General features: G+C 57.9%; 4 protein-coding genes across 4 annotated transcripts; 3 read left to right on the forward strand and 1 right to left on the reverse strand.

Moving 5' to 3' along the window:
* Nucleotides 1-664: 664 nt before the first annotated feature.
* Nucleotides 665-6,961, forward strand: LOC119249770 (zinc finger protein 548-like). Its single transcript, XM_037517246.2, has 3 exons — nucleotides 665-703; nucleotides 2,363-2,489; nucleotides 3,870-6,961. Exons 1-3 carry the CDS (start codon nucleotides 689-691, stop codon nucleotides 5,471-5,473), a joined length of 1,746 nt encoding a protein of 581 aa, XP_037373143.1. The 5' UTR covers nucleotides 665-688; the 3' UTR covers nucleotides 5,474-6,961.
* On the forward strand, nucleotides 5,572-11,050 carry LOC119248760 (zinc finger protein 548-like). The gene is made up of 4 exons (XM_037515634.1): nucleotides 5,572-5,582; nucleotides 7,570-7,720; nucleotides 9,576-9,702; nucleotides 10,586-11,050. Exons 1-4 carry the CDS (start codon nucleotides 5,572-5,574, stop codon nucleotides 11,008-11,010), a joined length of 714 nt encoding a protein of 237 aa, XP_037371531.1. The 3' UTR covers nucleotides 11,011-11,050.
* A 301-nt stretch (nucleotides 11,051-11,351) lies between these two features.
* LOC119249780 (zinc finger protein 17-like) lies at nucleotides 11,352-13,344 on the forward strand. The gene has a single exon (XM_037517256.2). It carries the CDS (start codon nucleotides 11,472-11,474, stop codon nucleotides 12,042-12,044), a length of 573 nt encoding a protein of 190 aa, XP_037373153.1. The 5' UTR covers nucleotides 11,352-11,471; the 3' UTR covers nucleotides 12,045-13,344.
* Nucleotides 13,345-14,999: 1,655 nt separating this feature from the next.
* ZNF772 (zinc finger protein 772) lies at nucleotides 15,000-24,836 on the reverse strand. Its single transcript, XM_037517248.2, has 3 exons — nucleotides 24,793-24,836; nucleotides 22,992-23,118; nucleotides 15,000-21,827 (listed from the first exon to the last, which is right to left on the reverse strand). Exons 1-3 carry the CDS (start codon nucleotides 24,820-24,822, stop codon nucleotides 20,716-20,718), a joined length of 1,269 nt encoding a protein of 422 aa, XP_037373145.1. The 5' UTR covers nucleotides 24,823-24,836; the 3' UTR covers nucleotides 15,000-20,715.
* Between the last annotated feature and the right edge of the window lie 186 nt (nucleotides 24,837-25,022).

Below are 25,022 nucleotides of genomic sequence, written 5' to 3' on the forward strand. Positions count from 1 at the left end.
ACAATCAAATGTCCCCGCAGAGTGGGCATTGAGGGCCCAGATCATCTGTGCTGCAGCTGTGCTGTTTAGAAACAGGGACAAGAATTGGGATTGCAACGGGAATGCATATAAAATGCAGGGTTTTTTCATGGACGAGCAGGTTTTTGTAGTTCCCTGATGACACGGTGGGTATTCCTTGGCATTCGGACAGCAGGCAGCTGAGTGGACACAGTGTGTTGCTGACACGGCGTGTCCGCTCGGGCGTGGAGCCTTTCGGAGTTTGTGGTGTTTCACCGGGTGTGAAGCAACAGGTCCCAGCTTCCCTGGAAATTTTCCTAAGACAGCGCCAAGAAATTCGGGTCCGTCCCCTCTGGAGCCAGGGACGGTCCCTCTTTGGGTCAAGGAAACTCCATTTCCCAGAGGCCCTCCCGGCGCCCCTGGGCCATTACCGGGCGCATCGGTGGTGACGTAGGGCCTCAGCGCTGGTGGGTGGGGCGTGAAGCTGCAGTACCCAGAAGTCTGTGCGGCGGCGGCCGAGCCAATGAGACCTCGGCAGGGGGGCGTGTGCGCGCCGGGGGGGCGGGACTTCCGGCGCCCCTTCCGGCCGCTCGCGACGTCCTTCCCCGGCTGGTTCCCCTCGCGGGGCTCCGGGCGCCCCGGGGGCGCCGGGCGGAGGGTCCGCAGCGGCCGGCGGCGCCCTCGACCCGCCATGAAGCCGCCGCAGGTGGGTGCGCGTCTCCGGCGGCGCTCGGGGCGGCGCTGTGGGCGGGAGGCCGGGGCGGGCGTCGGGGGGCGTCAGGGCGTCGGGAGGGGGCGCCCGTCCGGCGCCGGGACTCGCCCCGCGGGCCTCAGCCTGAGACGCCGCGTCTGCCCTGGCGTCCTCACCCGGGTCAGCCGCCCGTGCGCCGCGCGCAGGACCCCGGACTCGCCACGGCCGCTGGGAAAGGGCCCGTTTCTGGTGACCCGTGGGTGCGGTGAGGGGCGGCCCGGCCGCAGGGTGCGGGGCGTCAGGGGCTGGGCGGCGGGGCCTCGCGAGCTGTGCGGGGACATGCGGTTCTCTGCCCCCGGGGGATTCGGGCGCCGTGCGGGGCGTGGGGCGCGGAGTATCAGGCCCAGCGGGCAGCCCAGGTCCTCGGCCTCCAGCCCGGAGGCAGGCGGTGAGCAGGCCTGGCGCTCGGAGTAGGTGCTGTGACCCGGGCTTCGTCGTCCCTCGTGACTGGCGCGGGGAGAGCAGGCTGGGGTGCGGGCGAAGGGGGGGACCTGTCCCCAAGGCGGGCCAGCTGTGTGCGGAGCGCTGGGCTGGCGGCTGTGGAGACTGGTGGAGACGCTTTCTGAGGTGGGGCCGCCCGGTCTGTGACGGGGGAGAGGGAGACACGGAGGTGGGGCGCAAGGAGTTGAGGTGACCCCTGGCTCTGGCCTTGTCAGGAGGGACGGATGCTTCCTGCTAAAGTTGGGGGAGCTGACGGTGTGGGGACTCCAGGTGGGATCTGTGGGCTCAGCTTTGGCGAGTGGGTCAGATGCTCCAGATGCTCCAGCTGCCCCAGGGGGGCACTTGGACATGGCATGGAGATCAGGGGCGGGTTCAGGCTGGACGCTGGCGTGTGGGCTGGGGCAGGAGGGCGGCCGGGTTTGGAGCCAGCGCCTCTGGGCCGTGTGGCCGTGCCCTTGGAGGACAAACAACTGGACACCCTGAGGCCTGGTGTCCGATGGGCACCTGTGTGGTGGCCTGGGGGGGCCTCCCGGAAACAGGCAAAGCAGCAGCATGCCAGGGGTGTGGTTGACAGACAGTGGGGGGATCGCTACAGACAGTGGAACCCGTGGGGGAAGTTGCTAGACCTGGGGGTGAGGGCTGGGCGGTGAGCTCAGTGTAGGGCTTGGAATGAGGCGAGGAGGCTCCGGCTCTGGGCAGCTGCTGGACTGGGGGTGGGGGGGTGGGTACCGGGCAGGGGGTCAGGGAGCCCGAGGCTCCCCTGAAGGGTGGTTGAGGGTTAGTGGTGGGGCTCCCCGTGTGGCCCGGGGCCACTTGGTCAGCACCACGGTTGAGAGGAGGCAGGAGTGCAGGCGAAGGGAAGCGGTGCTGAGCCTTCCTCGGCCTCTCTGAGCGGAGTGCGGGGAGGGTGCTGAGCTGTGTGACCTGCACCCCCAGGGCAGGTCTCCCCATGCTTGGACTGACCTGGGCTGCTCTGGGCTGGGAGCTCATGACCATGGAATTAGATCCGAGCTGACTCAGGGTGTGTGCCAGACACCGAGGGGGTGCGAACAGATGTAGCCATGACTCCCTGGAGTCATCTCCCCCTCCCCTGGAAAGAATGGGGCTCGTGACTCAGAGCCCACAAAACCCTGAGCAAGGGCTGCTGTAGCCTGCAGTGTCTCTGTTTCGCAGGGCCCTGTGGCCTTTGAGGACGTGGCTGTGCACTTCTCCCGGGAGGAGTGGGGGCTCCTGGACGCCGCGCAGAGACTGCTATACCGCGACGTGATGGCGGAGAACCTGGCGCTGCTGTCCTCCCTCGGTGAGGCCCTCACCCCGCGCCTGGCCTGGGCTGTTTCCCCTCTCCGTGGGGCAGCTCTGCCCTGTCTGCCTCCCCACTTCCTTCCTAGCTCTTGGCACAGTCCTGGCCACAGGGCTGGCTGTGGACACTGCTCCCGTCCCAAGCAGCCCCATCCGCTGCCCTGCGGCCCTCAGCAGAGCGCTCTGGTGTCAAGAGCATTGTGTGCTGGCAGCTGGCCGCCCTTGCTGGGTGGCTCTGTCCAGTGGCCTGGTGCTCAGTGCCCAGGCCTTGGCCCTGCTCTCCTGTCCCAGGACCTGCTTGTGTCGGGAATTTTGGCTCCCCGGGGCGCTGGTCTGAAGGACCCCGTTGGTCTCTGGTGCGTCTGCTGTGCACTCCGTGCCCTTCCACGGCCTCGGATGCCATGACTCCCGGGCCTGTGTTGGCCACGCCTGGCGCCTGCCTTTCACCATGGACCAGTCTTCTCGGGTGCCATTCACATGCCCACCATGGACGATGGGGCGGTCCTGCCGCTGCAGGAGACACTGAGAGTCCATGCGGAGGCAGGGTCGTGGGGCCTTGTTTTGTGTCCTCCTGTGGGGTGCTGGCGCCAGGAGCCACACCTTCTCCACTGCACACTCCGGTGGCACCTGCGGGCCCCGCCCCTCAGCTGTCTTGTTTTCGCTGCCCCCTTTCCTCACTGTCCCACTCCCAACTGGTGCTACAGCCACCCTAGCGCATCTGCCGCAGCCGCGTGTGCACACAGCCTCCTGGCGCTGCTCACCGGCCACCGGCAGCCGTGGCCTTGTCGGCAGCCGCTTGCAGGGAGGTGCCTCTCCCACCGCACAGCCTGCCAGGGCTGAGTGCTTGTGTGCCCCTAGTGCGCACATGCTGAGAGCTTCCTGCCCAAGACAGTGTGAGGGCCCCCCCGCCGGTGGGGCAGGCCTTGACGATGGCATCTGCACCAATGGGATGAGTGCGCTTGTAAAATGACCCCGGAGGGCCCCCCAACCCCATCTGTTATGTGAGCACAGTGGGAAGGCTCTCCCCCGGAAGAGGGCCCTCACCCAGCCCTGCTGCCAGCCGGATCTCGGAATCCCAGCCTCCAGACCCGCGGGAAATCAATGTCTGTGGTTCGTAAACCACCCAGTCTGGCGTTCCGGTCCAGCAGCCCGAATGGGCCGGGACAGACTCTCCTGCAGTCCTCTGCCGCGCTGGGACTCCCACTGGGAGAGCTTGCCCAGTCCAGCTCTGCACCCGGGCCTTCCTCTCAGTGGGCCTGGGCCCCGGCCTGTGGGCAGTCCCTTGCACTTGCTCCGAATGCGCTTCCGTCACACCTGTGCGATGGGGCTGTCTCTGCCTCCAGCGCCCACTTACGCTTCAGCAGTGTTTATTTGCTTACAGGTTGTGGGCACGGAGCCAGGAAGGAGGAAGCACCTTCTGACGGAGGTGATTGTGTGGGCGTGTCACAGGGCAGGACACCAGCGCCAGACGTGGCTGCCCACAAGGCCCAGCCCTGCGAGACGTCTGGCCCGCTCTTCAAAGATACTTTGCCCCTTTCTGAGCAGGATGGAACACACCCCGATGCAGCGCGATCCGTCACCGGGGCGGCGCTGCACCAGCACCGGAAGGGGCGGGTTGGGGCCACGCTTGCCCGCAGTGCCGAGGGCAGGCCGTTGGCGGTGAAGGGCAGCAGAGTGTGCGTGGCGGAGCGCGCCGCCACACGCACTGAAGCTGGGAAGGGCTTTCCCGCCAGCTCGGGCCTTCTGCAGTCCCCGGCTGCTCGCGGGGACACCGTGCCTGGCGAGGCTTTTCAGCTGGGACGGAGCGATTGTAAGCGCAGCGAGCGTGGGAAAGCCTTCGGCCGGAAACGCGCGTGTGTGGAACATCAGAAAATCCGCGGTGGCGTCCGACCTCATGAGTGCAGCGCGTGTGGGATGGCCTTCGGTAGAAAGTTCCACCTGGTTCAGCACCAGAAAATCCACACTGGAGAGAGGCCTTTTAAGTGCAGCGAATGTGGGAAATTGTTTGGGTACAAATCCACACTCGTGAGTCACCAGAGGGTTCATACCAGACTGAGCCCCTACGAGTGCGGGGACTGTGGGGAGTTATTTAAGTACAGCGCCAACTTCAGGAAACATCAGAGACTTCACGGTGGAGAAAGGCCCCTTGAGTGCGGAGAATGTGGCAAATTCTTCAGGTACCACTACAGACTGAGAAGACACGAGAGAGTTCACACTGGAGAGAGGCCTTACCAGTGCGAGGAATGCGGCAAGTTGTTCAGGTACAGCTCCACGTTCATCAGACACCAGCGCGTGCACTCCGCAGACAGGCCTTACGGGTGCAGCGAGTGTGGGAAATGCTTTCGCTACAACTCCACTCTCGTGAAACATCAGCGCGTCCACACTGGAGAGAGACCTTATGAGTGCAGGGAGTGTGGGAAGCTCTTTAGATACACCTCTACGCTCGTCAGGCATCAGAGGGTTCACACTGGAGAGAGGCCTTACGAGTGCAGTTTATGTGGGGAATTTTTTAGGTACAAGGCCATGCTCATGAAGCACTGGCAGAATCACGCTGGAGAAAGGCCTTACGAGTGCAGTGAATGTGGGAAGGCCTTTAGGTATCACTGCAGACTCATCAGGCATCAGAGAGTTCACACTGGAGAGAGGCCTTACGAGTGCAGCGAATGTGGGAAATTCTTTCGGTACAACTCCAACCTCATCAAACACTGGAGAAATCACACTGGAGAGAGGCCTTATGAGTGCAGCGACTGCGGGAAGGCCTTTAGCCACAAACACATACTTGTTGAGCATCAGAAGATCCACACCGGCGAGAGGCCTTACGAGTGCAGCACCTGTGGCAAGGCCTTCATTCGCAAGTCCCACCTTGTTCATCACCAAAACGTCCACCGTAAAGACAGGCCTGTGAGGGCGATGGGTGTGGGCAGCTCTTTAGACACCCCCTCGGCCTCAATTCGCAGGGCAGTCACCCTGGCAAAGACCGCGTGAGTGCAGAGAATGCGGTAGATCCTGCGGCTGCCGCTCTGAACTTGCTGCGCTGGGGAGTTCTGGGTTCACGTCGGAGTAGGACCTTCCGAGTACGGTGAATGCGGGAACAGTACGTGTCACCCCCAGCCCCGTCACAACGTCAGAGATGACACGAAGGAGAGCAGTGGGTGCGGGCGGGTGTTCGGCCAGAGAGCATCCCGCGCGTGGGGAAGACCTCAGCCACAGGAGTGCTCTGGTGTAGCCTGGGAACTACTGTGCTGCACATTTTTGTTTTACATTTTTTATTGTGGCGAAGTCCATGGGACAGAGCTTGCCCTTTCTGATTTAACAGCACAGTTTAGTACTAAAAATTTTGAGTGTGCTACTAATCTTTTCATCTTGCACAGCTGAAACTACCATTATACCTTGCCTTGCCACCCTTGCCACCCCTAGCAGCCACGTTACCATCCCATCTCTCTCTGTGAATGTGGCTGTTCTGCATATGGTACATGTCTGTGTGTATGTACGTATCACACATATTTTCTGCACTTATTTATATGTCTAACATGTAGATAATATGTCTTTGTGATTGACTTGTTGCAGTTAACATAATTTCCTGTTGTTTCACCCACTCTGAAGCATTCGTCAGCATGTCCTTGCCTTCTTTAAAGATTTATTTATTTAGGGCCTCCTCCGTGGCACAGAGGTTGAGCGCTGGGCTGCGAAGCTGTCCACAGCCTCTGCAGCGCCAGTTCGATCCCCAGCGACCCGCGAGGGTCCCACGTGGCGCGGCAGACCTCTCCTGCCTTGCTCACTGCTCCCCTCAGCAGTGTATTTCATCAGTCTGCCTGTTCTGCTCCCTGCTCTGGCTCTGGTGAATTCTCTCACCCTCCCGCGCTTCTGACTGTACCCAGTGCTTGTATAAACAGAACAAACAAATAAATAAATAAAAAACATGCCTCTTAAAAAAAAAAATTTATTTATACAAGAGCTGGGGTACAGGCTAGGTGTGCGGGGAATGAGAGGATCCACCAGAGACAGAGCGGGGAGCAGAACAGGCAGACGGATTAAAATCCACTGCTGAGGGGAGCAGCAGGGAGACAGGCGAGGTCTGCTGCGCCACGTGGGATTCTCCTCAGTGGCGGGGATCAAGCCCACGCAGCAGAGGCTGCAGACAACTGCACAGCGCGCTACTCAACTGCCTTGGCCCCGGGGAAGGCCCGTCCTAGTCTGGTCTTTAGGTCCCTGTGTCACGAAAGTCCTTAGGGCATTTCTCTAACCAGTCGAGTTTTTTCTGTGTGTGTAGCAATACACATATATTGACCGTTTCTAAGTTTTCTGTGGTGAGTTAGGGTCTCCAGAGAAGTAGTACGTGTGGGGAGAGGGTTTTAAGGAACTGGGGGGGGGGCACGGGCGGAGATCGAAGCTGCCCCCCACCCCCGCGGTGGGGAACCTGCTCAGGGGCTGACGCAGCTGGAGGTTCCCCGTGGACACGGCCGAGAAGCGCCAGGAGAGCCCTTTGCTGCGCGCCCCGCGCTTCTGTGGGCTCCCCCGTGTTGGGCGGTGGCGGACCGCGCCTCTTTGGTCCCCGCCGCCCCGGAGCTGTCCCGCCGCGGCAGGCCTGGTGGAGGGAGCCGTCCGGGCGCGAGGGAGAGGCCTCCTGGAGCGGGGACTCCGGGCGCGGGGCGCGAGGCTGAAGCGCGCAATTCCTCGGGGTGAGGGCTGCGGGGCCGGGGCGGCCCGCCGCCCGCGCTGTGAGGTGACCCCCACCCCGCCCACGGGGCAGCAGAAGCCCCGCGCGGGCGCCCCGTCGGGCCAGGCGGCCTCTGGGCCTCGGGAGCCCCGACCCGGCGGCGGGGCGGGACGCCCCCAGGGCCCCGCGGCGCCGGAAGAGCCCGTGGGCGCCGGGCGTGGGCTCGCCCGCCACGAGGGTCTGCGCCGCGGGCCTGGCGTCCGCCTCGGCCGGCGGCGCCTCCCCTCCCGGCGCCGCGTCCTCGCGCCCCAGGCAGCCCGGGAGGCGGGGCGGGGGCGGGGCCGGGACGCCGTTTCCATGGCGCCGCCGCGGCGGCGGGAGGGGCGTGGCCCGCGGCTGCGCCGAGCGCGCGCTCAGCCGGCAGGCGATTGGCTGACGCGCGGCGGGGGCGGGACTTCCGGCGGCTCCGGGCCCGTCGGCACCGTCGACGCCGCGGGCGCGGAGCTCCGGGAGGGGCGTTCCCATGTCCCCGCGCCGTGAGGGCGACTCCGGTGGAACCTGAGCCGGGGCGCGAGGTGGGCGGGAGCCCGCGGCCGGGGCTGGGGGTCGGAGGCGTCGGGGGGCGCGCGTCTGGCCGGTGGCGCTGGCGCTGTCCCCGGCGGAGCGGCCGGGAGGGCGCGGGGGCGGGTGTGGACGCGGCTGGCGTGGGCCGGGGTCACCTGGGGGAGTCTCGGGGTGGCCTCCGCGGGCCCCTGCGTGGAGAGCGGGTGCTGGGGGCGGGGCCGGGCTTCCCCGACGGGACGGGAGCCGCCCTCCGCCCGCGCGCTCTGCTGTGTCTGCAGGACGCTCGTGGGGCCTCCTGGGGAGCCCGAGGGCCGAGGGTTTGGGGGCGCTTCTCGCGGTACTGACATTTCGGCCACTCCCTGTGCGGGCGGGAGGCTCGTGGGGCTGTGGGAACTGGGGTCCCCGGTCACAGCCTGCTCCTGCCGCCGCCCTCCGAGCCGAAGGGGTGACCCGCTGGGCGCTCGGGGGTGCAAATACCGTCAGCGCGAGTGAGCTGCTAGCCTGGAGGACCTGGCAGCGCCCCTCCCGCAAGACACGAACCCGTTATTGACTTAAATCCTGGCTGATCAGTGGTCGCGTCGAGGGGGGAGGTGGTTGCACACTCAGAAAAGGAGACGCTGAACAGGTGAAGTGTCTGTAAACGCTAAACAATTGGTAGGAACTGGAGTTTATTTCTGAGCGTTTCCTTATGATGGAAATCACGTAGACATAATGGCCTCACGTTCCCTTCTTTTTAAGTCTCAAACTCATTTCAAAACCCTGTCACTTCATCTGCACCGAAAAAAACAACCCCGCGGCCGGGGTTGCTGATCTGTAGTGTGACCGTGTCGGTGTGACACCAGTGTCAGTCGCCACGGGTTAAGCTGCTCTTGTGTCCGACTTACAGGAAGCCTCACAGCTGGTGAGAGGCAGCCCTGAGGTCACAGAGCTCACATGGGCCCCCAGTTGAGGTCCCTTTGCTCCAGGACAGGGCCGAGGGTGTGGACGCTCAGCCTGTGGCCTTGCCGCGGTTCCCCTTCCTCAGGGCCTCCCTCTCCCCACAGGATCCGCTGTCCTGGGGAGCAGCAGAGCTTGTGACCCAGCCCTGGTCAGCACAGGGGTTCCCAGGGCGCCACCTCAGTTAAGCCCTCAGAGCATTTGCCATCCCGGTAAGGGACTCCCGTTGTCTTTAGACGCATCACCTCCCCCTCCCCCTCCGGTGGTCGCCGGACCCTGTGATTTCCAGACCAAGGTTCCTGAACTCGCATCCAGGTCCCATGGTGCTGCTTCCACGCACAACAGCGGTGAAGAGACGTGCCGCCGGCTGTTCTGGCCTCTAGGTGGTGGGTGGCGAGGCCGGGCTGGGTGCGCAGGGACTGCAGATCTCTGTTCTGTCACCTGGGATCTGCAGCTGATGTGGGGGCGGCCTAGTGGGGAATGTGAGGGGAGGGCGTCAGGGCTGGCAGCTGACTTTGCAACTACGATGCAAATAGGTAAATACAAATTTTTTTTTTTTTTTAAATAGAGGCATGTTTTTATTTATTTTTTATTTGTTTGTTTGTTTTTTGTTTATACATGCACTGGGTACAGTCAGAAGCGCGGGAGGGTGAGAGAATTCACCAGAGCCAGAGCGGGGAGCAGAACAGGCAGAGGGCCTGAAGTACACTGCTGAGGGGAGCAGCGGGCGGCACGAGAGGTCTGCGCGCCATGTGGGACCCTCCTCCGGTGGCCGGGGAGCAGCCGGGGATCGAACCGGCGCCGCCGAGGCCGCGGGCAGCTTCGCAACCCAGCGCTCAACCGCTGTGCCACCAGGGAGGCCCGGTAAATACAAATTTAACCAAACATCAGAAAGTAACTCCTCGTGACTGGACAGTTCCTACCTTGCAGGGCCGCGTGGACCTCGAGGACGTAGCCGTGTACTTCTCCCAGGAGGAGTGGGAGCTCCTGGATGAGGCTCAGAGACTCCTGTACGGCCACGTGATGCTGGAGAACATCACACTCCTGTCCTCCGTACGTAAGTAAGGCCTTCACCCTCACCCCCGCCCCGCTTCGGCTGTTTCCCCCTTCCCGGAGGCTGCTCTGTCCTACCTGCCGGAAGAGCAGGTTCCTGGCTCCTGGCGTGGCTGTGCTGGCGCCAGGGCTGGCTGTGTGTAACGCGCCGTTCTCCCCAGTGACCCCACCCCACCGTCCTGAAGCTGGCCTGACACTCCACAGGCCTGGCTGTCCCCTGTTGGCCGCCCAGTCCCAATGCTCCCTCTGTTCCCTGGTTCCCCCTCCTCTTGCTGACACAGTTTGGAGTCTGCCTGTGCCAGTAATTTCAGGCAGCAGCCGGCCACGCTATGGCAAGCACCAGGTGGCTCCCACCAGTGCCTCCTCTGGGCATTTGCAGTCTTGGGTTAAGGTGTCCCGGCCTGGTCCCTCTGGGCACACGCTCGCCCCTCCCTCCCTTTCTCTCGCTCCCCCAGAACTGGCCTCTCGCTGTCTCATTCACCAAGTCTTGTCTCCCCACACATCAGAGAAATGGCCCCAAGAGCCTTAGGGACAGGTGAGGTTTGCCCCAGGCGGCTGGCGGAGATGCGTTCGGCAGGACATGCAGGGGTGGGCTGGTGCGAGGCAGCTGGGAAGGGGGAGAGGCCACAGCCGAGCGCGCACCACACTCGGCTCCTGCGCCCACCTCCCCTTGACGCCAGTCTGCGCCTCTGTCCACCTCTTCTTCCCTGGTGTTCCTCCTCCCGTACCCGTCCGCGCGTCCTCCCCTGTGTCCGGGCTCCGCCGCCAGGCCCAGCTCTGCACGCCAGGCCTTCCCTCCACTGCTGTCAGCAACCTCGGGACTCACTGGCGGGTGAGTTGGCTCCCGCTTGTGTGGGGCTATGTCCACCGGCGTTTCTCCTCTGCAGGTCGCTGGCAGCGAGCCCAAGATCAGGTGGCACTTTCAGACGAAGGCGGCGTGTTGCAGACCCAGTCTCCGAGGCCAGGTCTGTGCACGCAGGCCTGCGACATGTGTGGGCCGCTGCTGAAAGACATCCTGCACCTGGCCGAGCAGGATGGAACCCGCCTTGAGCGGGAGGTGTGCGCACGGGCGACGAGCCCTTCCCGGGGCCAGAAGGAGCGGAGTAGGAAAGAGCCACCCGGGAGGGATGACCAGCGGCCCTCGTTTGTGACCTCGTGTGGTGTTCGCATGGGAGAGGCGGCCTTGACGTGCAGGGAGCCGGGGGAAGACTTCCCAGCCCAGTCCGGGCCTCCCCAGCACCCGAACCCTGACGGGAAAGGGCGGCCCCGTGGGGACACGGGCCAGGGGCCCAGCTGCGGGGGGACAGAGTGACTGCGGGCGCCGTGTGAGTGGGAAGGCTGCCGGCCAGGAGCGTGCGCTTGCTGAGCATCAGAACGTCCACACCGGGGCGAGGCCTCGCGAGCACGGCACGAGCGGGAAGGCCTTCGTCACCCGGGTCGGCTGGAGTCAGCACCAGCGCGTCCACACTGCCGCGAGGCCTCTCGATCCCCTCAAACGCCGAGGACCGGTGACTCAAAGGTCGGGCCTCGCCGAGCACCCGAAGCTCCGCGCCAGGCCCGCGCCCTACGAATGCAGCCAGTGTGGAAAATGCGTTAAGGACAGCTCTACGCTGCTCCGTCACCAGAGAGTCCATACGGGAGAAAAGCCGTTTAAGTGCAGCGAATGTGGAAAGTTCTTTCGGTACAGCTTCACCCTCAAGAGGCCAGAGAGCCCACGCTGGAGAAAGGCCTTACGCGTGCAGCGCGTGTGGGAAGTGCTTCACAGACAGCGCGATGCTCGTCGTCCACCAGAGGGTCCACACGAGGGGCAGGCGCTTTGAGTGCAGCGCCTGTGGGACGTTCTTTCGGTACAGCTCCACCCTGGAGAGGCACCGCAGGGCGCACACCGGGGCGAGGCCCTACGAGTGCGGCGAATGCGGGAAATTCTTTAGGCACAACTCCAATTACATCAGACACCGGAGGAATCACACGGGACAGAGGCCTTATCGGTGCGGCGCCTGCGGGCGGCTCTTCAGCCAGAACGCCCGCCTCCTTCGGCATCAGACTGTCCACACCAGGGAGAAGACGTACGCGTGCAGCGAGTGCGGGAAGCGCTTCACGGACAGCTGCACGCTCGGCATTCACCAGAGAGTGCACACCGGGGAGCGGCCTTACGGGTGCGGGAAGCTCTTCAGGTACAACTCCAGCCTCATCAAGCATCGGAGGGTTCACACCGGGGAGAAGCCGTACAAGTGTGTCAGCTGTGGGAGAGGCTTCAGCCAGCACTCCCACCTCCTCCGTCACCGGGAGGTCCACAGCAAGGAGTACTGGAAAGGGGGCGCCGCCGCTGAGAAAAGTCTGCCCTGATTCCGTGCGGGCAGGGCGCGCGGTGCGGCCTTGTGTGTGCGTCCCGGCTGCGCGTGCGCCACGCGGGGCTGCCCGTGCTGACCGCACCTGGGTAGTCACGCGCGGGCTCGCTGTTTGCACAGAGACCCGGAGTCTTCACCTCCCAGAACTGAAACTGCCCATTGAACTGTTCACTCCCTCATGCCCTGCCCACCACCGTTCTGCGTTCCGTCTAGGAACGTGACCCCCCTGGGCACCTCATGTAAGAAAACCAGAGCGCGCACCTGCCTGCTCGCTTTCCCCCGCTCTGACGTGGTCCAGCTGCGCGCATGTCGGCGCTCGGGTCAGATGGGTGAGCAGCCTGCATGGGTGAGCAGCGCGCCCTCGGGCCGCGCCCTTCCTCCAGCGCTGGGCGCTCACGGCGTCTACCTCTCACTGTGTCCAGCTCTCGCTGTGTCCAGCTCTCGCGGCGTCCAGCTCTCGCGGCGTGATGGACACCGGCAGGAGCGTGACTGCGCGAAGTTCCTTCAGGCTCTGCTTCCACTGCTGTGAACACTCTCCCAAGGGGCTTGAGGTGTCACGGCATTGCTTTTACTGGCATTTTGCTAAGGACTAACGACGCTGCCCGTCTCTCCGTCTGCCGGTTTGTTGGCTCTTGGGAGTCCGGACAGCTGTGTGCGTGACTCGCTGTCCCTGGAGAAGCATCTCCGGCTTTCACGCGCCACGTCTTTCCTCCCAGCGGGGCCGAGTTCTTGACCTGCATGAAGCCTCCTGCTTACAGCGTGCGACGGGACGCGTTGTGCCGTGTGACTCCAGGGTGACGGCATCGCCCAGTCTGTGCTCACCAGCACATGTCCCCCTCGTTTCCCTTACCCCTTTTCCTTCCCTCCCCGCCGCACCCACCTTGCCTTCCTGCCAAACCTCCGGCGTGTGTCTTCATCAATTACTTTGCGTTTTCTAGAATTTGATGTACCTGGGCCCCACGCTGTAGACTTCTGGCTGCTTTCCTCAAGCATAAGATGCCAGACTTACAGCTAATAGTTTCTAGGTCACGGGGTACATGCTTAGTAACGTAAGGGGAAATACGGGCTGGGACGTCATTGGTTTATGTGAAAGAAATGACACGCGTCCCAGTCATGTTTTCTGATGATTGGTCGTTGCCTGATGATGCATCATTTTGAATGATTGCTTGTGAAATTCCCTGCAGTCAGTCTTCCTTCGATTACCATCGTAACTTCCGCAGTAGCGCCGTCTCATTTCATCCTTTGTCCGTTGCACAGTCATTAACGGGACCGGACTCCACAGCAGTGACAGGAACTAGACGGCTGACCCGAGACAATAAGGAGGCCATTTCTGCTCCTACGGGGACCACGCTGTCTCCTCCATCAGAAGTGAGCATGTTACCGTTTTCTGTTACTACTCAAGTATGTCTGCCTCCCTGTCGCCTAGCTGGTACTGCGTGCTTGTTTTCCTGTGACTGCCTGACGGAAAAATTCTGAGAGACACATGAATATCTTTAAAAGGATGTTTTTACTCCTTTAATAAATGATCACTCCAGATAATTTAGAGCAAAATCTACTGTTGTTTTTAGACATTTTTGAGTTCTGTCAGCACAAAAATTAGATAATAGCCACGCTGTCAGAGTGGAAAAGATGGCATTTGTGAGAAGTTGACATCTGTGAGGCGGTTGTGAAATGGAGCAGGGAGCCAGAGAGGAGGAACTGCATCAGCTGCGTCATCTGAGTTGAAACCTTTGAAGTGGGTCAAAAGCAGTTGTTTTGAGAAACTGTCAGGCAGGTGGCTCTTGGAGGGACATTGAGAGCTGATGAGCATCTCGGGATGGACGCTCAGTGCGCGAGGCTAGACCCCATCTGCTCCTTTCAGACCTGGGGGTGGAGAACCCAGAGGCAGTTATGTTGGCTCAAGCCTGTTAACACTGATCACCTCTTTGGACACCAACCTCATCTTTTTTCCTCCCGTCAAACAACTGTATCCTTCCTGAGGGCACATTCTGGGCTTTCTGCATGGATATGTGTACCCCAAGTTGCAATTCTTCGATCCCAACTAACCACACTTCCCCTTTTAAACTTCCTCCAGAATGTTCAGGGTGACACAGGTATCAGAAGTGGACTCTGACGCACTCTCTCCCTCCCGGACTGGTACCTCCTGGCAACGGGTGCAGGCCCCTACTTGACCCTTCCAGGGACCCCCTTCTTAGATGCCAAGTCCTCTCAGGCCTGCCCCAGGAGACGGATTGTCCTAAGACTGAGTTAAGCTGGAACGAGTTCATGCAGCAGGGCTCTGTGGCTGGTGAGCATTTGGAGTTCCATGTGCAATTGCTGGAATGGCCGTTCTGATTTCCCGTGATGAGGAGAATCCCCTGCATAGTGGACACGCGGTGGCTGGGTGTGTGGCAGCAGGATTTCTGTGCAGAAGTTGTTGGCGTGCGAGGTGGCTGCTGGGTGACTGCTGGAGACTGGGGTGAGTCGCTGGACTGTGGTGGGAGTTCCTGTGCATGCAGCACGTCCTTCTAGGTGCTGGCGTTTGAGGTGCTCCTGGGGAGGACTCTGGATGAAGGGGCTCGTTCCCTGCAGTCGTCCTCTTCTGTCCACTTCCCATCATGGGGCTTTTCTTAAGTCTTCTTAGGAGGAACACATGCATGCAGCTCTTCCCGTGAGTGTGTTTCGTGTCTAACATCTGCCTTACCAAGGACGTAGATGAATGTTTAGCTTTTTTTTTCCCCCAAAGATTTATTTTTTTTTTTTTTTTTAAAGAAAACCTGTTTTTTTTTTTTTTTTTTTTTAAAGATTTATTTATTTATTTATACATGCACTGGGTACAGTCAGAAGCGCGGGAGGGTGAGAGAATTCACCAGAGCCAGAGCGGGGAGCAGAGCAGGCAGAAGGACCGAAGTACACTGCTGAGGGGAGCAGCGGGCGGCAGGAGAGGTCTGCGCGCCATGTGGGACCCTCCTCAGGTGGCCGGGGAGCAGCTGGGGATCGAACCGGTGCTGCAGAGGCTGCGGGCAGCTTCGCAACCCAGCGCTCAAATGCTGCGCCACCGGGGAGGCCCCCAAAGATTTATTTATGCATATAAGAACTGGGGTGCAGGCCAGAGGTGGGGAGGTGAGAAAATTCCCAGAGACATAGTGGGGAGCAGAACAGGCAGATGCACTGGAATCCACTGCTGAGGAGAGCAGCGGGGAGACAGGCGAGGTCTGCTGTGCCCTGTGGGTAGCTCCCTGGCCAGGGATGGAACTCGTGCTGCAGAGGCTGGTGATAGTGCTGAGACCCTATCCCCCTGTACACTAGGGAGGGCCTGGGTCAGTTTTTGAAATATGAACTGTTAAGATGAAATGTGTATTCAGATTTTTTTGTTGCATTATGCTTACCATTGTAAGGGTTGTTTCTAAGTCTTGGATAGTAGTTACTTCTTATATCTGTGGTGCAGACATTTCTCACCAGGTTGCTGCTTACTTTCTTGGCTTTATAAAATACCTTTTTAACAAATATTCTAAATTCTGACTAAGTCCCAAATTACTGTTTTATTTGGGTTTTTTAAGTCCTTTGCAAAAAGGTGTTTGTTTAATGCACAGAGTGTACATGTTATTCCTAAAAGATGTTATTTTTTTTTTATTTCATTCACATTTATAATCCATTTCAAGTTAATTAGTAAAACTCTCCCGGATGTTTTAAGTCTGTTACTATTTTATGTAGATGTCAATTTTAGAGCAGTTTGTTGCAAATATCCTTTCAGTCTTGACATACCTCTGTGATTTTAGTGAAATTGATGTGTTTTCGAGTCTGTTCTGGTTTCTATTTGCATTGTCTACCCTTTCAGCATTATTATGCTTTTCATCAGTAGCTCTACAGGGACTATTAAAATCAGATAAAATCCTTCAAGTTTGTTCTTTGCAAAATTTGTTTGGGTATTTTAGGTCCTTTGAATTCTCCTATGTATTTTAGAATCAATTTGTAAATTTCCATCACAAAGAAACCACCGGTGGGGCCTCCCTGGTGGCATAAGGGATTAAGATGCAGTACTGTGAAGCCACCTGTAGCCACTGCAGCACGAGTTCAATCCTCAGCCAGGGAGGTGACCCACGAGGCACAGCAGACCTTTCCTGTCTCCTCGCTGCTCCCCTCAACAGTGTATTTCATTGATCCACCTGTTCTGCTCCCCACTCTGTCTCTAGTGAATCCTCTCACCACCCCCATCTCTGGCCTGTACCCCAGTTCTTGTATGTATAAATAAATCTTAAAAAAAAAAAAAGAAAGAAACCACTGGTAACTTAACAACTGTGTGACCTCAGAAATAGCCAGGGGAAAGCAAATTAAACTTCAAGTCTTGGCGTCACTCAGGAAAAGTCTGTGATGTTTTACAAACTTGCTTTATAGTCCTTGAATGTAATTTGTTAACTGGACTCCTGAATATTTCATATTTTGATGCTGTCATTAGTGGTGTGATTTTTCATTTTCCCAAGATTTCATCCTGGACCTTGGCTAATCTAACTCATTAGACCTGTGGCTTCTCAGGTAGGAACTAAGGGCTTTCTAAATAGAAAAGTACCATCTGTCAATTTTTACGTCATTTATTTCCTTTTTTATGCCACTGGCACAGACTTTCAGCCCAATCTTACGTAGACATTGTTAAGATTATAAAATACCTTTTTAACAAATATTCTAAGTCCCAAATTACTGTTTTATTTGGGTTTTTTAAGTCCTTTGCAAAAAGGACTGTTTGTTGGGGGGACATCCCTGTTTGTTGGGGGGAAGCATTCAGACACAATCCTTAAAGATGTGGAGGCTGAGGCTAACTTGGGGCAGTTGGGCTCAGAGAGTTGCGGTCAATTCATTTCTTTAACCTGATATAGGGAAGATATTAAAAAATTTAAGCTAACATTACACGTGCTGATGATGTCTGAATCTTTGCCCTGCAAACCTTACATATTGAGGGAAAGTTGTTTAAAATTAATGACATATTACCCATTATATGCTGTCAAGATATCTGGAGTTCAGCCTTATTTTGTTACTCACATTTGTAATATATGCAACGTCTATTGTTTTTTTCTCCTTTCTCAAGAGGAGGCTTGATCAGTTTTACTAATGTACTAATGTATTTGGGGGCAGGTGATCCACAGATTTTCTTGAGAAAAATTAAAGTATATGCAACGGACCATGACAGTGAACAGGAAGCAAAGTACAGGAAGCAACAGAGAGGGCAGACAGCAGAGAGCCACACGACTGTCCCAAACTGTGACACAGGACATTCTCGGGCCCTATGGCAAGGATAGTGATGCGGGGCAGAAGCCAGAGCCACCCTGAGTTAAGGACACAGCGCAAGGCGGCACGTCCTTATAGTACAGAGCAGAGCAAACTTCAGAGAAACAGTCGTCTGGCTGAGTAGTCACCTACATACCCGTGTAGGAACCCCCAGAGGACGGGTACGGACACATCCAAAGGGACTAGACAGAACAATTTCCGAGGATAATATGGAAACTGAAGTGCCTGTTCTGACCAGCTTAACTGGGAAACCTTCAAGTATCAGAGAACACAGTTGTGTCTCAGCAGTGGGAGGGAAATTGGCCTTAAAGTGAGTGCTGCAGTAACTCTGTCTGAAAATCTTTAGAATGAAGACCCCAAAAGATTATATTGTTTCCATAGAACTTAACCATGTAACAGAAGAAAAACCAAGAATGTCTATAGAAATGCAAGTATTTTCCACGTTCAGTCGGAATCACACTGTGTTAACAGGATAGACAAAGTAGACTGTAGAGCAAAAATATTACTATGTAAACAGGGTCGTTTCTTAGTGCTAAAGAGGTCTCCTCAGCGAGTGGACAGATAAATAGGAAATGTTTATTCATCTAACAAACCGGTTCTAAATACACAAAACAAAAACTGATAGCACTACACAGATAAAGAGGCAAATCCAGTTTTACACCCAGAGAACCACATCCCCCAAATCAGAAGGAGTCAGAAGACGTTAGGAAGGATCTTAACCTAGGCTGACATTTGTAGACACCTCCACCCAACAGTAGTCCATTGTCAATTCACTTCAGTTTAACGTGAACCACAAGAGAGCCCATATTCTGGGCCACAGAGAAGTCAATGTAAGTAGTTCAAGCCAAAGGACATGTGCTGTGACTCTAATGGAATTAAAAACTAATTAACAGAAAGATAAGGAACATCCCAAGTATTTGAAATGACTCGCTTTTAAAGGAAGAGCCAGGTGTCAGAGAAGAAATTAAACTGGAAAATAAAGTTAATTAAAATAGCAAGTTTTGCGGGAGGCAACTAAAGCAGTAGTATAGAATGAATTAGTACCAAACACCTATGTTATAGGCAAAAAGACTTCCAAAGAAGGATTTCAGTCTCTGTTAAAAAGCAGCACAAGAAGTGAAGTCATTTTTTTCTATTAAAAGCGGGGGTCGGGGGGGGGAATAAAAATAAAAGCAGGGGGGCAATAGTTTAAAAAAAAGGAAAGATCAGGAAAACCAAGTGCTTCATGATCAATTAAAATTGATCCTAAATTAAGAAGAGATATATAGATATTTCCAGTATCAGGAATAAAAGAGGTAGCATCGCTACAGATTGTACAGATACCAAAATGATAGTTTGAAAAAATTTGACTGAACTCCATGAAAGCCAACTCCAAAGCCCATGGGGGTGGGGGGTGTTCTGTTGCCCTGATCCTGCATGGAAAGTAAACTCATAGTTAGAAACCTTCCCGGAAAATAAACTCCAGGTCCAGACACCAAAAAAATAAAGAGCAAAAACCAAGTCTTCATAAAATCTTCCAGAAAATAAAAAAACTAGAAATATTTGACCACGTTGGAAGTGTAAGGTTGTTCTAACTTTTCAAAATCAGCCACCGTGAGGGCCTCCCCTGGTGGCGCAGCGGTTGAGCGCTGGCCTGTGAGGCTGCCCGCAGCCTCTGCAGCACCGGTTCATTCCCCGGCCGCCGGGGAAGGTCCCACAAAAAAAAAAAAAAAAAATCAGCCACTGTGATTCATCATTGAAAGACTAAAAAGGGACAGAAAAGGAACAGTGACCAGGGTCAGCAGTGTCCGTAGCTGCTAGTAGCCACTGCTGTGGGGCCCGCCCTGTCCCCCTGCGCGAGCCTGGCAGGCGGGAAGTGAGGGCACGGCTGCTGCAGGTCCCGGTAGTAACAGTGTGGGCTTGTTCCTGTGTTCTCCACTAGACCACTGGCTTTGCAGCTGTTTTCTCGGAGACAGAATACTTGCCACAGAAGTACAGAGGAAAAGGAGTTAAGCTCTGAAACAAGCACATTGGCGAATCACAAATTATGTAGACTTGAAGTCAGATACGGCAGAGCACATACTAACTGTTCTGTACAGAGAACGGAATTCTAGGAAGAGCAAATGCATCCAGTGACAGCAAATCAAGTGGTTTCCTGGGTACAAATGTGCTGGAACTTAGAACTTAGCAAGGTGTAAACTCTGTGTGTGTGTGTGTGTGTGTGTTTGTGAGTGATAGAAAATTTACTGCAGAAAAATGTATAGACTAACCACTCTGACAATAACCATAGCCAGAGACACACACGTGGGAGTCCTGAGAACGTCTGTAAACGCCACCCCAAAGCTGTCGTGATGGAAACACTTGTGGATGGGCCTTTTGGAGTCACGTTCCTGCAGTTTGTTGCCGTCTCTGAACTCCCTGCTAGTATCTCCTCACCAATCATGATTTCTACATGGCCCTTGTAGGGCTCAGTGACATCTGCCCACTGGATAATTTCAAAGATGTTGGCAGGTGCTAGGAGGGATCAAATTCTCTTCAAAAGGGCTGGGGGAGATGGAGACCAGGGAGTCGCAACAAATGCCCCCTGCTCAGGGTGCCCTCAGCCACATGTGTCATCTTGGCACACAGGTCACGGGAGCAGGCCCAAGAGAGTGGGAGTCTTTCCTAGGAAGCTTTGAGTCGCAATGCAAGTGAGGCTGAAACTAGAAGGAGAGTTGTTGTTTGCTCGCCATCCTACTGCCACAATCACCACAGTTGGAGTCCTCGCGGCAGCTGTTCATCCTTTCATGCTACCAGAGACCCATTCGGTTCTCAAGCTGACAGAATAAAGAGAATTCTAAAGAATAAAGGTAGTGTAAACACTAAGGCATGTTTGCAAAACCAGGACACGGGCAGCCCATTCCTGAGTTTGGGGACTCGGAGAATGGAAAAATCACTAGGACGTGAGACCAGTCAAGTCCCTGACAGATGGAGCCTTGTCCTCAGGTGTGCAGCCGCACGGCACTTGCCTCCTCCTGGCCTAACCGGGGTCCTGTTCGTGCTTAAACCAGAGGGCGGGTGAGCGGCTGGTAAGGAGGGATGGAGAATCTGGGCTCCGGCCAATAACTCCTAGGGAGGGAAAGAGCCGAGCCGGGGGCCTATCAAGCAGGTTGGGGTGACTGGGACAGCATGGGGTGCTGACATTGTGGAGGTGGGTGGGTGGCTTCCTGCAGACACCAGCTGTGATGATTCTGTCAAGGGTATCGGGCAGGTTCCAAAGTGCAACACAGCTCCAGAAAGCTCGCCACAGGGCTGCAGTCAGGGGAGCCTCCCCGGAGTGGGTGTTCCAATGTATGAGATTCACCTCAGGGCTGATGGGTACTCAGGGAGGCTTTTCTCAGGTGTCAGTCATGATGCTCACACGGGGGATGGGACATCCCCGCTACGCTATGCTAAGACCTTTCTTCAGTGTGAACTTTCCAATGTCGGATGAGGGAAGCCCTTTGTCTGAAGGCCTTTCCACACTCGCTGCACTGATACGGCCTTTCTCCAGTGTGAATTCTGTGGTGCTGAACAAGTACATGCTTGTGGCTAAATGCTTTTCCGCACTCGCTGCACACGTAGGGCTTTTCACCATTGTGAACTCTCTGGTGTGCAATAAGGTCAGAACTTTGGCTAAAAAACTTCCCACACGCAATGCACTCATAAGGCCTGGCCCCAGTGTGAACGCTCCAGTGTTTGATGAGTCTATACTTGTGACCAAAGTACTTCCCGCACTCACTGCACTCATACGGCCTCTCTCCAGTGTGGACACTCTCGTGCTGAACAAGAGTAGATTTGTGGCTGTAGGCTTTCCCACACTCACTGCACTTGTACGGTCTCGCTCCAGTGTGGACTCTCTGGTGTACAATAAGGTTGGAGCTGTGATTAAAAACCTTCCCACATATGCCACACTCATACGGCATTTCTCCAGTATGGATTCTCTGGTGCTGAGCAAGGATGGGTTTGCGGCTGAAGGTTTTCCCACATTCACTGCACTCGTAAGGTCTTTCTCCAGTGTGGACCCTCTGGTGCTGAACAAGTGAGTCTTTGCGGCTGAAGGCTTTTCCACATTCACTGCACGCGTACTGCCTTTGTCCACCGTGACCGGGCTCTGCGCATCTGGTGTTACCGTGTGGGGGCCACTGACTGCGAGGAGCGTGGTGCTGAAAAATGCCTGAGGTAGTCAGGATGTCCTTGCACCCCTCCGCTGTGACAAAAGGCCTCTCTGCTGGTTGGCCAGGACAGCTGTGCACGAGAAAGTCTCTGCCCTCATCCCCGTTGAAGGGTTTCTCTCCACTGTGCTGCTGCTGGAGGTCAGGGTGATCCCCTACAACACACAGGTATGGTTTCTGCCCAGAGCATGTTTCCTGGTGCAAACTGTCCTTCAGGACTGGCTCACGTGTCTCACAGGGACGGGCATTCTGGGTAGAAGAGCCTGTCTTGGGACTTCTGACCCTAGATGTCACTAGAGAAATGCTCTGCTCAAGAGGTACTTCCTTGTCCTCCACCCCACGCCGACAACCTAAGAGCAGAGAACTGTCGTGAGACACAGACTGATAATGGTGGGAGGGAGCTTTTCATTACAAATGTGTCTTAATGAACTAAGATCACGGTCATAGGTCTCCGGTTGTGACAAAATTCCTGAGTTCAAGTTCTGTAAAGGCTGCTACACAGCAGTTGGCCTCTAAAGGTTACAGACTGAAGAAGGCCTTGACTGGGAGAAGACACACATGTACTCAACAGCCCAGGAAAACAGCTGGGGCGCCACTGAAGCCATCCACAGATTTCAGCCAGGCCTTGGTTTGTGGGGACAGGTGACAGCTGTGCAGAGGACGTACCTGAGTGGTTACAACTGAATAGTCAACGACAACCTGGGATATGTGCGCCTCTCACGACAGGCTGAGTACAGACCAGTGTTGGGGTACTGCAGGAGGAGCAGTGGAGAAGAACAGGTGAGAAGTGGAGGCAGAAGTGGGGAACAGCCAGAGGCCAAAGAGCAGAACATAAAACACAAGTTGCGTAAGTGGGAAAGTAAAGAAATGAATGTGGCCCGTGGCCTTGGAGGAAAAGGCCAGAGGGCTTTGAGGCATGGGCTGGCTTCACCCCAGTCCTGACAGCGCACCCTTCCCCACCTCCCACTGGCCAGGGCCACACCCACCCTGAGGCTCTCTGGTCACCTCTGGAGTCATGTCCACCCAATCAGATACCCAGGGCTTGCTGCTCAGTGCCGATGGGGCAGCTCCACAGGACACAGGTGACCTGTACCCTAAGGAAAAGACAGGCTCCAGCGGGACCCCTCCTGAGAGGGGAACGCTAAGTGTTGAGTCGGGTCTCGCAAGAATAACCCAGAGGGCCCAGCAGGCAGCGACCACGTGGACAGGTGGAAATGTCAGGAAATGTCGGGCAGAGGAAGGGGGCGAGACCTTGAGGACTGAGGACGCGTCTGGACAGACATCCGGGAGAGGACGACTGGACGTGACTCCAGGATGTGGCCGCGAGGCCTCTGGGGCAGCAGGTAATGGGGCTCATCAGGAGCTGAGACGGCAGCACGCGCAGCTCGTGCCTCAGACCTACTCCGGGGACCTGGGGGGAGGCCGTGCCCGCGGCTGGTAGCGGCGCTGGGCTGTCCTGAGGGGAAGGGAGGGGCAGAGCTCAGTCCGGGACACGGCCCGTGTGACGGCCTTACCCAGCGAGGCCGTGAGCGCAAAGGTCTCCAGCATCACGTCCCGGTACAGGCGCCGCTGAGCCTCATCCAGGAGCCCCCACTCCTCCCGGGAAAAGTGCACGGCCACGTCCTCGAAGGTCACCTGCCCCTGCGGCAACAGAGGTCAAGTCCATGAGCGACCCAAGGCTCCCATCCCTGCCCCCAAGCCCCCCCCATACCTTCCCACCCAGTGCCTTAACTCAGTGGGAAAACGGGGCTGGGTGCCACTGGCGTCTGCGCTCTCCATCCCTGCGAGTCCAGCAGGAGGAAGGACAGAAAGCCCCCATCCCACATCTCCTGGTGGTCCCTTTTTCTGGGAAGGCGAAGATTGTGTTTCCCATGTATCCAGGGCCGGGCTCACTGTTCTCCCTAGTGCCAGCGTGCGGGGCCCCTCTGAGCGCACACATGCAAGCCATTCTCACGGATCACGTTCTGCTTCTCAACCCTCACTGTTGGCTTCCTCCAGCTTCCTGACTCGCCAAATGCACCGTCACCTTGACAGGAAGAATCTTCCTACCCAACTCCAGCCTAAACACCACCTTCCACATCCGGGATGTCTCCACCCTAAGCCCCTCCACGGAATCTGAGTCCTGAGCGTCCAGCAGCACACTTGACAGATACAATATTCTCTAGAACAAGTCAGACTCTTCACAGCAACAAACTCCTTCGCCCACACTCAACTGATGGAGCTTCTACTCTTCCATTGGATGAGGCCTCAAACCTTGGGGTTCTCTCTCTCACATCAGAAAACTCTGACCCAGCGACTGCGCCCATCTACACTATCATACCGCCAGCCCAGGACTCCAGCTGCAGTACCGAAGCAGCTTCTTCCCTGGCCTCCATGTCTCCACCCTCACTCCCCAGCCTGCACCACACATGTTCACATGGCCGGCCGTTAAGCCCCGGGGTCGGCAACCTCCCTGGCCTGCTGCAGAGAAGGGTGAAGTAGCGAGACCTACACCGTAAGACATCCGGGCCTGACTCCTGCCCTCTGCTCTCCCCTCTTCCCAGACACGGCAGAGGCCTAGTTTGTGGAGATCCCCCACCTCAGTCTCACTCGCGAGACCTGCGCCTGCTGCTTTCTGTGCAACTTCCCCGTGACAACTTCCACGCCCCGGTCTAATCAACGGCTGCCAGCAATGGGAAGCGTCCACATAAAGCCCGGCCCGGGCCAGGATCCTCGCCCGCGGGTTCTGGACTCAACAGCTGGGGGAGTAGCAGGAAAGTCTCCGTGACAGCACAACCCTGGGGGCCGGCGGGTGTGGCCGGCGCGCGCGGACAACTCCCGCCCCTGCGCAGGGCCCGTGAGCGACCAGCGGTGAGGACGGAGCGCAGAGCCGCGAGCCTGTGCCCTGGTCCTGCCCCGAAGCCGGGCGGGCTCGCCCCGAGGGGCAGGCCTCGCCGCCGCTGCCGGCTCCGGGGCCGGGCGTCGCTCTCCCCGCGCTCCTCACCCCCACGCACCCCAGGTCGGTCTCCCCGGGCTGCGCAGGCTGTGGCTCCAGCGGCCGAGCGCGCGTCCTCCCTCCGTCCAGACCCGCCCCCGCCCCCCGCGATGCCGGCGCAGCTGCCGGGGCCCCGCTCCTCGCACCCCGACCCCCGGCTTCCCGCAGGGTCCGAGTCTGGGCGCGTCTGCGGCGCCCCCTTCCGCGTCCCCGCGCGCCGGCGTGAGAAGCCGCCCCGGGCGCCAGCCGCGCCGTCCGGACAGGGCGCCGGGCCGCGCGGGTCTGCGGAGGCCCCGGCCGAGGCTTTGGGGGTCGGGGCTGAGCGGCCGGGCCGGACCCACCTGCGCGGGGCCCGCGCGCGCGGCCGCCATCGGGATCTGCGGCCGGGGAGGGGCGGCCCGGCCGAGCCTGGGGCCGCCTCGGTTCGGGACGCCGACGCCTCCCCCGCGTGCCCCCCGTCGCAGCGCCCCCAGACCCAGCGGCGCCGGCGCCCCGGCCCGGCCGCGTCCGCCCGGAAGCCCCGCCCCCGGCTCGGGCCCGGAGGCGCGTCTCCCGCGTTTTCATTGGCCGG

The sequence above is a fragment of the Talpa occidentalis genome, unplaced genomic scaffold (genome assembly GCF_014898055.3).
Source record: "Talpa occidentalis isolate TD23 unplaced genomic scaffold, MPIMG_talOcc4v2.1 talOcc4.17, whole genome shotgun sequence".
In the NCBI taxonomy this organism is placed as follows: domain Eukaryota; kingdom Metazoa; phylum Chordata; class Mammalia; order Eulipotyphla; family Talpidae; genus Talpa; species Talpa occidentalis.